The sequence below is a fragment of the Entelurus aequoreus genome, linkage group LG16 (genome assembly GCF_033978785.1).
Source record: "Entelurus aequoreus isolate RoL-2023_Sb linkage group LG16, RoL_Eaeq_v1.1, whole genome shotgun sequence".
Classification (NCBI taxonomy): domain Eukaryota; kingdom Metazoa; phylum Chordata; class Actinopteri; order Syngnathiformes; family Syngnathidae; genus Entelurus; species Entelurus aequoreus.
Window position 1 is genome coordinate 18,421,445 of NC_084746.1, and position 12,532 is coordinate 18,433,976.

At 42.2% G+C, this 12,532-nt stretch overlaps 1 protein-coding gene across 6 annotated transcripts in view; it reads right to left on the reverse strand.

The window, feature by feature from the left end:
• The window catches only part of hfm1 (helicase for meiosis 1), a 50,299-nt gene that overhangs the window by 15,463 nt on the left and 22,304 nt on the right, over positions 1-12,532 (reverse strand). For all 6 annotated transcript variants that reach the window (XM_062022285.1, XM_062022286.1, XM_062022284.1 and 3 more), the window contains 11 exons: positions 9,617-9,762; positions 8,528-8,622; positions 8,320-8,453; positions 8,056-8,103; positions 7,886-7,966; positions 5,056-5,147; positions 4,809-4,915; positions 4,686-4,733; positions 4,505-4,602; positions 4,297-4,431; positions 4,136-4,221 (listed from right to left, as the gene is read on the reverse strand). In XM_062022285.1, coding sequence (XP_061878269.1) covers positions 4,136-4,221; positions 4,297-4,431; positions 4,505-4,602; positions 4,686-4,733; positions 4,809-4,915; positions 5,056-5,147; positions 7,886-7,966; positions 8,056-8,103; positions 8,320-8,453; positions 8,528-8,622; positions 9,617-9,762 — 1,070 coding nt within the window. The remainder of the gene's footprint in view (positions 1-4,135; positions 4,222-4,296; positions 4,432-4,504; positions 4,603-4,685; positions 4,734-4,808; positions 4,916-5,055; positions 5,148-7,885; positions 7,967-8,055; positions 8,104-8,319; positions 8,454-8,527; positions 8,623-9,616; positions 9,763-12,532) is intronic.

Here is a 12,532-nt window from a genome sequence, read left to right on the forward strand (position 1 = left end):
ATCTGTGTGAAGACAGGTGCTAGTTGGACAGCACAGGTCCTGAGACAGGAAGGTGTGACTCTGTCAGGTCCTGGTGCCTTTCAGATGTACTGTCTCTGAAAGAGGCGGCAAACATCTTCCTCATGTATTATTAGTGTGAATTGTGTGTCGGGCGGGGTAGGGGTAGCAAGGTGAGTGGAGGTGATTGCAGCTGGACTGTAGTGGGGGAGGGTGTAGATGGCCCTTTATCAAAACGACAATAGAAGCTATTCAGCTCCTTAGCAAGGCCATAATTAGCATCAACATTGGTTGATGGTCTTTTGTAGGTGGTCATTTCTTGGAGGCTTTTTCCACAATGAAGATGAGTTGTTTGCTGAAAATTAGAATTTCAGCCTCTCAGCTCTGATTTTCTTATTCAAAGTGTTCCTGAGTGTTATGTACAGAGACCTGTCTCCCTCTCTGTATGCCTCCTCCTTTGCCTGACGCAGCGGGCTCAGTTTTGCTGTGAACCATGGTTTGTTGTTGTTGAAGGTGCGGAAAGTCTTTTTTGGCACACATACTTCCTCACAGAAACTAATGTAAGATGTCACAGTGTCTGTGACCTCATCCAAGTCACTTGTGGCATCCTCAAACACACTCCAGTCTGTACAGTCAAAGCAGTCCTGTAACTCTTCCTCCGCCACATTTGTCCATTTATTTACTGTTCTGAATGCAGGCTTTGTAGATTTTAATTTTTGTTTGTAAGTTGGGATGAGATGGATCAAGTTGTGATCAGAGCAGCCAAGAGCCGCACAAGGGACAAAGCATACTTGCCAACCCTCCCGATTTTCCCGGGAGAGTCACGAATTTCAGTGACCGTCCTGAAAATCTCCCGGGGCCACCATTCTCACGAATTTCTACCGATTTCCACCCGGACAACAATATTGCTACACCATCCTTCACTGGGCGCCGTTTCCGGACGGACAATAATAACGGTTACATCTCGAAGTCAAGCGCGGCAATCAGAACAGAAGAAGAAGAAGACGAAGCAGAAGAAGAGACATGGCGACGACGAGTAAGAAGAAGAAGTATGCTTGCAAGTTCCAAAATGATTGGAAAAAAGAATTTCAGTTCATTCAGGACAGCTCGAAGGGGAAGGGGTATGCTGCCTGCAAATTTTGTAGATCAGACTTCTCTATTGAACACGGTAGCCGAACGGATATAGTCACTCATGAACGGTCAGAGAAGCACAAGGCTGCGGTAACGCAGCACCGGTCACAGCCCAGTATTATGGGCCACCTCGCTAAATGGACACCCGAGGGTGTAACTTATGCCGAGACAAAGATGGCTATGCTGATAGCCACAAGCAATATCCCGTTCTCATTTGCGGATGTTTTCAACAAATCCGTGAAGGATATGTTCCCGGATTGAGAGATCGCTCGCCAGTATGCAAATGGCAGAACAAAGGCTACTCAAATACTAAAAGGTGAGTGTATAGGGTTGCCACCCGTCCCTTAAAATACGGAGTCGTCCCGTATTTTAAGATTAAATTGTTAAATATTATTATAATTTTTTCAAGCAAGCAGCAAGTACAGTACAGTTAGTAGAAAAACTGTGTTTTCATTACTGTGTATTTGATAGGTGCCATTGCCCCAGGAATTGGACAAGGAAGCGATCGAACTGTGCCAAAACCAACCCTTTGGTCTGATGTGTGATGAAAGCACAAGCAGAAACACGGATAAAGTATGTATTTTGTATTTACACTTCTCTTGTAAAGTAATTTTGTGGCTGCTGTCAGTGAAAATTGCTCTCTAAATATATATATATATATATTTTTTTATATACACCGGTATATTATATATATGATCCCAGCGGGCCTTTTGAATGTCTCCCTAATTCTGATGTCTCAAGGTTGGCAAGTATGGGACAGAGTGGTATGCCCCTCTAAGAGCTGTGTAGCAGTGATCTAGTGTGTTATTGTCTCTGGTGGGACATTTAATGTGCCGTCTGTATTTCGGAAGTTTGTGGTTTAATTTAGCTCTGTTAAAGGCCTACTGAAATGAAATGTTCTTTTTTAAACGGGGATAGCAGGTCCATTCTATGTGTCATACTTGATCATTTTGCGATATTGCCATATTTTTGCTGAAAGGATTTAGTAGAGAACATCGACGATAAAGTTAGCAACTTTTGGTCGCTGATAAAAAAACCTTGCCTGTACCGGAAGTAGCGTGACGTCACAGGTTGTGGAGCGCCTCACATCTGCACATTGTTTACAATCACGGCCACCAGCAGCGAGAGCGATTCGGACCGAGAAAGCGATGATTACCCCATTAATTTGAGCGAGGATGAAAGATTTGTGGATGAGGAAAGTGAGAGTGAAGGATTAGAAGGCAGTGGAAGCGATTCAGATAGGGAAGATGCTGTGAGAGGCAGGTGGGACCTGATATTCAGCTGCGAATGACTAAAACAGTAAATAAACACAAGACATATATATACTCTATTAGCCACAACACAACCAGGCTTATATTTAATATGCCACAAATTAATCCGCATAACAAACACCTCCCCCCTCCCGTCCATATAACCCACCAATACAACTCAAACACCCGCACAACACACTCAATCCCACAGCCCAAAGTACCGTTCACCTCCGTAAAGTTCATACAGTACATATATTTCCCCAAAGTTACGTACGTGACATGCACATAGCGGCACGCACGTACGGGCCAGCGATCAAATGTTTGGAACTGCTGCTATCCTACTCAAAGTCCTCCTGGTTGTGTTGCTGCAGCCAGCCGCTAATACACCGATCCCACCTACAGCTTTCTTCTTTGCTGTCTTCATTGTTCATTAAACAAATTGTAAAAGATTCACCAACACAGATGTCCAGAATACTGTGGAATTTTGCAATGAAAACAGAGCTGTTTGTATTGGGCCACAATGGTCTCCCAATATGTCCGCACAATCCGTGACGTCACGCGCAAACGTCATCATACCGAGACGTTTTCAGCAGAATATTTTGGGGGAAATTTAAAATTGCACTTTACTAATCGTATTGGCATGTGTTGCAATGTTAAGATTTCATCATTGATATATAAACTATCAGACTGCGTGGTCGGTAGTAGTGGGTTTCAGTAGACCTTTAAAGTCGCCCAAAATAATGATCACCGAGTCCGGATACTTGTGTTCTGCAGAGTTTACCTGATCAGCGAGAGTTTGCAGCGCTTCACTCACTCTGGGGTTAATATAAACTCCGACCAGAATGAATGAAGAGATTTCCCGCGGGGAGTAAAATGGCTTACAGTTCAGAAAAAGTGACTACAAGTTCGGGCTGCAGTATTTACAGAGAACAGTAACATCTGTGCACCAGCCTTCGTTTATGTAGAAGCAGATTCCCCCTCCTTTAGTTTTTCCTGATAGCTCTTTTTGCTGGTCTCTTCAATGTAAACCGAACCCGGGTAGGAGTAATACGTTTTTAGGAATCATATCACTTTATCATAAAGCCCGCAGCATTTCCACACATAACCAGAGTCACACAATCTTTTTGGGCCATAAATCCTGTGCTTTTGGCTTTGTCCTGCATTATAAAGGTGCAAGAGGGCATTCGTTTCCAAAATAAGCCTGTCTCATCCATATTAAAAACTTGTTCAGGATTATATCCAACCACCCATAGTACACATTCTGTACAGTACAGGACACATGGCATGAAGAAGATTGATTGACAATGGTCTACAGTCCTTTAGCAAATCAGGACGCAGAACACAATGCGCATTTACAGTATATGCCGTAAAACAAAAAGCATGCAACACTGTAAAAATTTACACACACACAAAAAATCGGTGTTACAGCGAGGCTGTGTAAAGTGAACCGTGTTGTAGCAAGGGAACACTGTACATGGATGGGTGGATGGAGGGTTTCTACAGTTTAGTTTCAAATGAACTAAGGATTTAGGCTTTTTGATGAAAGGGTCTTGGCTCAAAATTCACCTACAGAAAAAAACTGCAACTTGTCATTGCAGAGGATGATTCTATTCTTCCTTACTACTGACCAGATGCCCTTGAGCAAGGGAAGAAAAATAAATTTTCCTTGGGGAATTTGATTCCGTGTTGTAAAAAAATCTGAGAACAAATGGTAGAGCAATATATTGTATTTTGTGGGGCTGTTAAAAGAGACTGACCAGCTCGATCTCTCTTGGATTGGTTTGCTCGATCTTGCTGAATGTGGTGAGTCCAGCGTTCACCATTGCTGTTGAAAGCATCTGACCTGAAATCAGTGTGACAGTCTTATCATTAAATCTTCACCTTTGACTGATGTTTTGCATGTTGACATCCTCCCCACCTATCTTGTCAAGCTGTTTTGAAACCATCGGCGAATTCTCCCAGAGCTTGGCTCTGAAACATTTGGCCAGAATCAGAGAGTTCAGCAAAGCATTGAACCCAATCTTGGAATGCTGACTCAGGAATTCAAAAAGACCTGATGAGAGTCCAAACACAATCAACGTAAGAGTATGTTTCCACAGCCCAGACTCAGTTGTGGTTCGACATACACTTGCTTATTCGCATTCCAGTCCTGAAGATTTTTGCCGTGTCCTGTGTGAGGCTAAACTCTTGAAGTGGGATAGAACCCAGCTGAGCTTGAATTAAGCTGCGAAGAAAAAAAAAAGCATAGGGTATATTAAAAATTAATAAGAAGACACAATTTGTTTCACTGAAAAGAAACCCACCTACCAATTCACTTTCATATCACTGCTTTTGATCTTTCCTTCCATCGGAAACCTGGAAAATACATTTGGGATGTGGGTTTATTTGCACAAGGCACCCAAAATTAACTTTTAGATGATAGAGTCTGACCTGATAGTAACCCTGTTCTTGTCATAGTTCAGCATATTCAAGGATCTCTTCTCATTCACCCTCAACTGGATGTCACTGAACTCTTTGCTCTTTGACACCAGATCAATCTGTATAGATAGACATTTATGGTCCCAGTGCAATACTGCTCAACAAGCCCAGGTAACCTCGTTGACATGTATGAGTTAAGTGTTATTATGACAATGACAATTGATTCAGTTTTCAGAATTGATTGATTGATTGAACCTACCAGGTCAGACAGGTTCTCAGTGCCAGACACTTTTCTGAACTGCCGCATGGTGTCAAAGGCAACATAAAACCTTGCCATCAACCTGCCAGCCTCTGGGAAAACATACGAACAAACAGGAGTATCCTGGAAGCACAGACCTCCTAACAATTGTCAATTGCAAAAGGATTAAATCAGGTGTGTCTAAAGTGTGGCCCGGGGGCAATTTGCAGCCCCAGTTCATTTTTTAACGGCCCGCGGCACATTATGAAAATACTACTTAAAATACTACTTAAAAAGTGGAATAAAAGAGCAAACAGGTGAAATGTTTTTTTGTTTTTTTAACTGTCACTGCTCAAAAAGTAATAATAAATTAAAGACAATGGTGTTATGAATTATTGACCTACTCCAAGCTTCAATTACTTCACATCAAATATTACACATTGAAAAAATGTTCATGGAAAATATTGCATACTCTGTGTTTTTGCCATATAAAAAACACATTTTTCTTAGACAATAAGAGCATAAAACAAAAAAACAAAAATATATAATAATACAAAATTAACTATGCTACAACTGAAGTTGATATAGAGACTAGAAGCCTTGAAAGTAAAAAAAAAAAGGTAGAATCTATTTTTAATACTTTAATTAGTGGATTTTTTTTTTGAAACTGTAATTTCTCAAAAAGTAATAATGAATTAAAGACAATGGTGTTATGCCAGTTCCAGGTCCTAAATGCCGGTCAAAGTGTCCCAACTTGTCGGATTATATCCTCAGCCATCTACTTTTCAGGTGAGAGGCATGATTTATGATCTACAATAAACGTACAGGGAGCAAGGAAACGAGTAAGCAGCAGACCGCTCGATGATGTAAACATAGGCACACAGGAAGTGATCACGTACCCACTATAGTTTGTCTGTGTTAGCACTTATAATAACAATATCACTAATACTTTTTAATGGTTATTTATTGGATTTTATGGGCGGAATAGTGGACCACCCATTGGCTCCACTGTAAGCAGACTTTTATTTACCTTTATTTAATTTTTAGAATGTCTTTCATAATGATTGTGACCGAAAAAAAAAGCGCAGTTCCCCTAAAGTGCATTACTTTTGTAATTTCTTTTTAACAAGTTCAAAACATGATCATGATCGCTTCAGGAAAAAGAGGATTTGGCGAGATCTGTCTCATTTACAGCGTGAAAGTATTGCCTAAGGAACTAGGGTTGGTGAGCTAATAAAGGACTATGAATAGCCTGAATAGCAGCCGTGAGAACATCAAACATGACTTTTAACGCCATCACCTGGCACATGTTGGTGTGTTCACAGCATTTTCTCACTAGTAAGTTTGAATCAAAGCACTTAGTAGGATGTTAGCATTAGCCAACCTAGCTGGGGACGACAGACAACATACAGTATTTTGGACAAAAGCATAGTGTCTATTTACTTTTAGTCTTGGGTAAGCACAAAAATGAATGAGTAGTACTTTTGGAGCAGTAGCACAATGATACAATAATTTAAATGCAATAACAGGCTTGTTTTTTTGTCGCTCCGTGTTGCATTTTGGGAGTCTGAGCCTTCCACTGAACGTGCTCATTCTCTCCGCCAGGTCTGAGTGTAGTGGGTGGGAGGTGTTGTCCATAATGGCTAGGAGCTTTGCTAGACTTCTCCTCTCTGACACCACCGCCAAAGAGTCTAGCTCCACTCCCACCACGTTACTGGCCTTCTTTACCAGCTTGTCCAGCCTGTATGCGTCCCCCGCTCTCAGTCCGCTGCCCCAGCAGGCCACGGCGTACAAGAAGGCGCCCGCCAACACCGACTCGTAGAACATCTTCATCATCTTTGTACAGACGTTGAAAGATCCTAGCCTCCTGAGGAAGTAGAGGCGGCTCTGACCCTTCTTGTAGAGTGCCACAGCGTGTTTTGACCCATTCAGCTTGTTGTCGATGTGTACTCCGAGGTATTTATAATCCTCAACCATGTCCACATCGACCCCTCCTGATGGAAACAGGGTTCGCCGGAGTACTCCTCTCCTTCCCAGGTCCACAACCAGCTCCTTGATCTTCGTCACATTGAGCTGGAGGTGGTTCTTTCCACACCATGTGACAAAGCCCTCCACCAGTGCCCTGTATTCCTCATCATCACCATCTTTAATGCACCCCACTATCGCAGAGTCATCAGAAAACTTCTGCAGGTTGCAGGACTCTGACTGATAGTGGAAATCGGTGGTGTAGCTGGTGAAGAGGAAGGAGGAAAAGGACTGTGCCCTGTGGGGCCCCGTTGTTGCTGACTTGTCTGTCAGACACACAGTCCTGCAGTCGCACGTACTGTGGTCTGTAAGTCAAGTAATCAACAACCCAGGACACCAAGGGGGCCTCCACCTGCATCGTCTCTAACTTCACACCCAGTAGCCCGGGCTGTATGTTATCGAAAGAACTGGAGAAGTTAAAAAAAATTACCCTCACACTGCTCGCAGGCTTGTCTAGGTGGGTGTGGGCTTGGTTCAGGACCGCGTCCTCCACTCCCAGTCGAGGCTGGTAGGCGAACTGGAGTGGGTCCAGGTGGGGTTTATTGCTCTCATTCACATTACCGTGGGTACAGTACAGCTACGCGGCACCCACAATGCATTGCGAAATCATGTGCCCTTTCGAACACATCCCCCCTTCTCATTTAATGGCCAACTGTTAAATAAAAACTGCACAACACCACATTCAGTGGCATCCAAAACCTGCAGCCTCACGTCCAAATGCATGAACCTCATGATTTGACACTTGTGTACTGTTTAACACAAGTATCCCAACTTGTAACCACATGTATAGGTCAGAAAAAAGAAAACTCCTCATAGTTATCTCTACCTGTCGGTTTAATGTTGACGTCTTCATCCATACTGATCAAACCAATAGTGGACAGAGAGTTGAGATTCTTCAGACAGAGTTCTACAAAAGGAGAGAATACATTGATTTTAAACTCTATAGAGAGTAGTGCAATAAAACATTCCTAATTTCCAAACAAAGTAAAAGCCCACCTAGAAGTTTTGCTTCAATTCCACATCTGTCTAAGTCAGCAGAAAAGCCTGAAATGAGAATTAAGATGCACAATACATCACATACACTTGCTTTTTTTTGCATACATTTGTATGCAAAAAAAAGCAAGTGTATCTGATGTATCGTAGCGAAACTTTATACATGTTCAAAATAAACCTAACCTAAGATTTAGTTATTCAAGGCTACATATTAGTCAATTCAACAACTTTAAAAATCCCCAGAGACTTCGCGCTTGGAATGCTGACCATAATATGTTGGATTCTTCAGTGCTCGGATGTAGAGGAAGGTGGAGCGTATCCAGTCCAGGGCCATGTTGACGTCACAGATGGTTTGCAGAACTATCTCAGCGTTGAGGTGCTCCACCAGATGACTGTGCAAACTGTCACAAATCACCTTTAGCACGAGATGTAGTTCCGTCACATGTAGCACTTTAGTCAAGAAGGGAGGCAACACCTGCTTTCGATAGTTTCCACCCCGTTCATCACTTTCAAATACTTGTCTTTGGTTTGCATCTTGGTCATGATCACTGCTGTGGCCGACGTGTCAAACTTCCACAACAAAAAGATGAAGTATTGAGAAGCAGGGTTGTAGTACGATGAATATCTGAACAGATCAGTGGCAGGCCGTGCGTTTCCCACGTAGGCCCTCAGTGATGTCCGACTTCTATGATTACCTCTCAAAATACCATCATTTATGTCACCACATCACCATTGCTGGAGAAATACTATACGGGAACACATTTACGCCCTACTGGGCATTGGATCACATCAACAGTGTACAAAATGGGTTATTTTCTGTCACATTTAAAAATAAATTAAAACGCATCAGCAATTAAAACATATCTCATGTGGTACTGTCAAAATCTAAATTGCAAAAAAGATATTAAAAGTGAAAAAATAAAATATTTGAACTCACAATTTGTAGCACCTATTCGACGCCGTATAAGCCAGTGGTACCCACCGTCGTCGGCTTATTCGAGTGGAAATGGCGGGCATTTCCCCATTTCATCGCCAGAACAGCTGAGCTAGCTTCCGGGGTCGGCCGAGATCGTCTCACAAGATGTAGTATCTCTCTAAATATCCTTCTTGAAAATGGCCTTACAAATATATATCTGCCACCTAATCGACGTTTTGTACTCCTTCTCTGCTATCCTGGTATAGCTACGACGCAACACTTCCTGCTAAATTGAAACTTGTGAATGGATACTCTCATACTCTGATTGGCTATCGCAACTGTCTATCAACTGTATGTCCCCGTTCCCTTACAGCGCACAGACGCCCGCATTGTTGATTCTGAAAGCCTTGGGCAGATTTCGTACAGCATGGCAACATAAGCTAGCTGAGTTTTGATTGGATACAAACTAAAACTAAAAACAACAGCACTGGAAGGAGCATAATATGACATGAAGGAGAATATGAATACGCTTAGATATTTAGGGAAAGTAAATTAAAAATAATTGTATCTTTAATTATGATCATGATTTCTAGTTATGTTAGGCCAGCAGAGACGCCACACCACTGGAACAGATGTTGGTCACATTACCTGTGGTCTTCCAGCTCGGCCTATCATTTGCAGCAGGTCAGCCTCACAGTACTCTTCACAGGAGCCTGCAGAATACTGCATGGTGGACTTGATCACCACTAAATGAGCTGGCAGGTTCACTCCCATGGCCAGAGTGCGCGTGGTAACTACAGGATCAGAAAACACACACCGAGTCAGTTGTCAAAGCCGATACCATAGAAATGAAAGCTGAAATACAGCCACCACCTCAGCAGTTTGTGTCAGGTAATATCAAAATGTAATCTGCCAATTACACAGCGAATGCCAGGGGTGTCCAAAGTGCGGCCCGGGGGCCATTTGCGGCCCGCAGCTAATGTGTTTACAGCCCGCGGCAGATTTAAAAAATACTCTTACAAAAAAAACATGAAAACTAACAAACACTAATAACACAAAGCTGCCATGCAAGCTGCTTTTTACTTGAAAATTGTCATTGTTCAAAAATAATAATAAATGAAAATCAAAGTTGTTATGAATTATTCAAGTGTGTGAAGTGAATTATATTTATATAGCGCTTTTCTCTAGTGACTCAAAGTGCTTTACATAGTTATTTAAGTTACATTTAAACCAGTGTGGGTGGCACTGGGAGCAGGTAGGTAAAGCCCAAGGACACGATGGCAGTGACTAGGATGGTGGAAGCTGGGATCGAACCTGCGACCCTCAAGTTGCTGGCACGCTCTATCAACCGAGCCACGCTGCCCCTATTGACCTAATTAGAGCTCAAATTATTTCACATCAAATGGGGAAAATACTCTATGTTTTGTGTTTTTGCAATAAAAAACATTTTATTATCTATTTGTTTGTATCTTGACAAAAAGAGCATAGAACAATAAAAAGAAAATATAAACTTTTTATTGACGGATAGCTCTGAAGTTGATCTAGAGCAGGTTTGTCCATTAGGTCGATCGCAGAGGTTATGTCAGTCTATTGCCAGCCAGGCATTAAAAAAATAGTTCTTAAAGTTAGCGATCATCAATCTTCACTATGACGTCACTTGATTGACATTCACAGCACCCGAGGATCTTGTGAGATGGCGCTAGCTGCTGCGAGCTCAGCATTAAGAAAAAATGGCCAGCAGCAAGGTGAGAAACACTCTTTATTTCAGCACACATCACATGAGCCCTATTCAAATGGGCTCAGAGAAGTCAACAGGTGTCGTCAATCATAATCACTCACATGAAGTTAAGAGGCCATGCCATGAAGCTAATTTGATTCGATTGTAACGTTTCTACGTCACCAAAATTGATAATGTATGTTGCTGTATGTATACTTTTGGCCCAAAGGATTTGATCACATTTTCAGTAGACTCATGATAAATTCATAAAAGAACCAAACTTCATGAATGTATGTGCTCCAATCACTCTATCACAAATAAATAAGAGTTGTAGAAATTATTGGAAACTCAAGACAGCCATGACATTATGTTCTTTACAAGTGTATGTAAACGTTTGACCACGACAGTAATACATATATATATATATATATATATATATATATATATATATATATATATATATATATATATATATATATATATATATATATATATATATATATATATATATATATATATATATATATATATATCCATCCATCTATCTTCTTCTGCTTATCCGAGGTCGGGTCGCGGGGGCAGCAGCCTAAGCAGGGAAACCCAGACTTCCCTCTCCCCAGCCACTTTGTCCAGCTCCTCCCGGGGGATCCCGAGGCATTCCCAGGCCAGCCGGGAGACATAGTCTTCCCAACGTGTCCTGGGTCTTCCCCGTGGCCTCTGCCAGTCGGACGTGCCCTAAACACCTCCCTAGGGAGGCGTTCGGGTGGCATCCTGAACAGATGCCCGAACCACCTCATCTGGCTCCTCTCGATGTGGAGGAGCAGCGGCTTTACTTTGAGCTCCCCCCGGATGGCAGAGCTTCTCACCCTATCTCTAAGGGAGAGCCCCGCCACCCGGCGGAGGAAACTCATTTCGGCCGCTTGTACCCGTGATCTTGTCCTTTCAGTCATAACCCAAAGCTCATGACCATAGGTAAGGATGGGAACGTAGATCGACCAGTAAATTGAGAGCTTTGCCTTCCGGCTCAGCTCCTTCTTCACCACATCGGATCGATACAGCGTCCGCATTACTGAAGACGCCGCACCGATCCGCCTGTCGATCTCACGATCCACTCTTCCCTCACTCGTGAACAAGACTCCGAGGTACTTGAACTCCTCCACTTGGGGCAGGGTCTCCTCCGCAACCCGGAGATGGCACTCCACCCTTTTCCGGGCGAGAACCATGGACTCGGACTTGGAGGTGCTGATTCTCATCCCAGTCGCTTCACACTCAGCTGCGAACCGATCCAGTGAGAGCTGAAGATCCTGGCCAGATGAATCTATCAGGACCACATCATCTGCAAAAAGCAGAGACCTAATCCTGCAGCCACCAAACCAGATCCCCTCAACTAGGGATGTCCGATAATGGCTTTTTGCCAATATCCGATATGCCGATATTGTCCAACTCTTTAATTACCGATACCGATATCAACCGATACCGATATCAACCGATATATACAGTCGTGGAATTAACACATTATTATGCCTAATTTGGACAACCAGGTATGGTGAAGATAAGGTACTTTAAAAAAAAAAATGAATCAAATAAAATAAGATAAATAAATTAAAAACATTTTCTTGAATAAAAAAGAAAGTAAAACAATATAAAAACAGTTACATAGAAACTAGTAATTAATGAAAATTTGTAAAATTAACTGTTAAAGGTTAGTATTATTAGTGGACCAGCAGAACGCACAATCATGTTTGCTTACGGACTGTATCCCTTGCAGACTGTATTGATATATATTGATATATAATGTAGGAACCAGAATATTAATAACAGAAAGAAACAACCCTTTTGTGTGAATG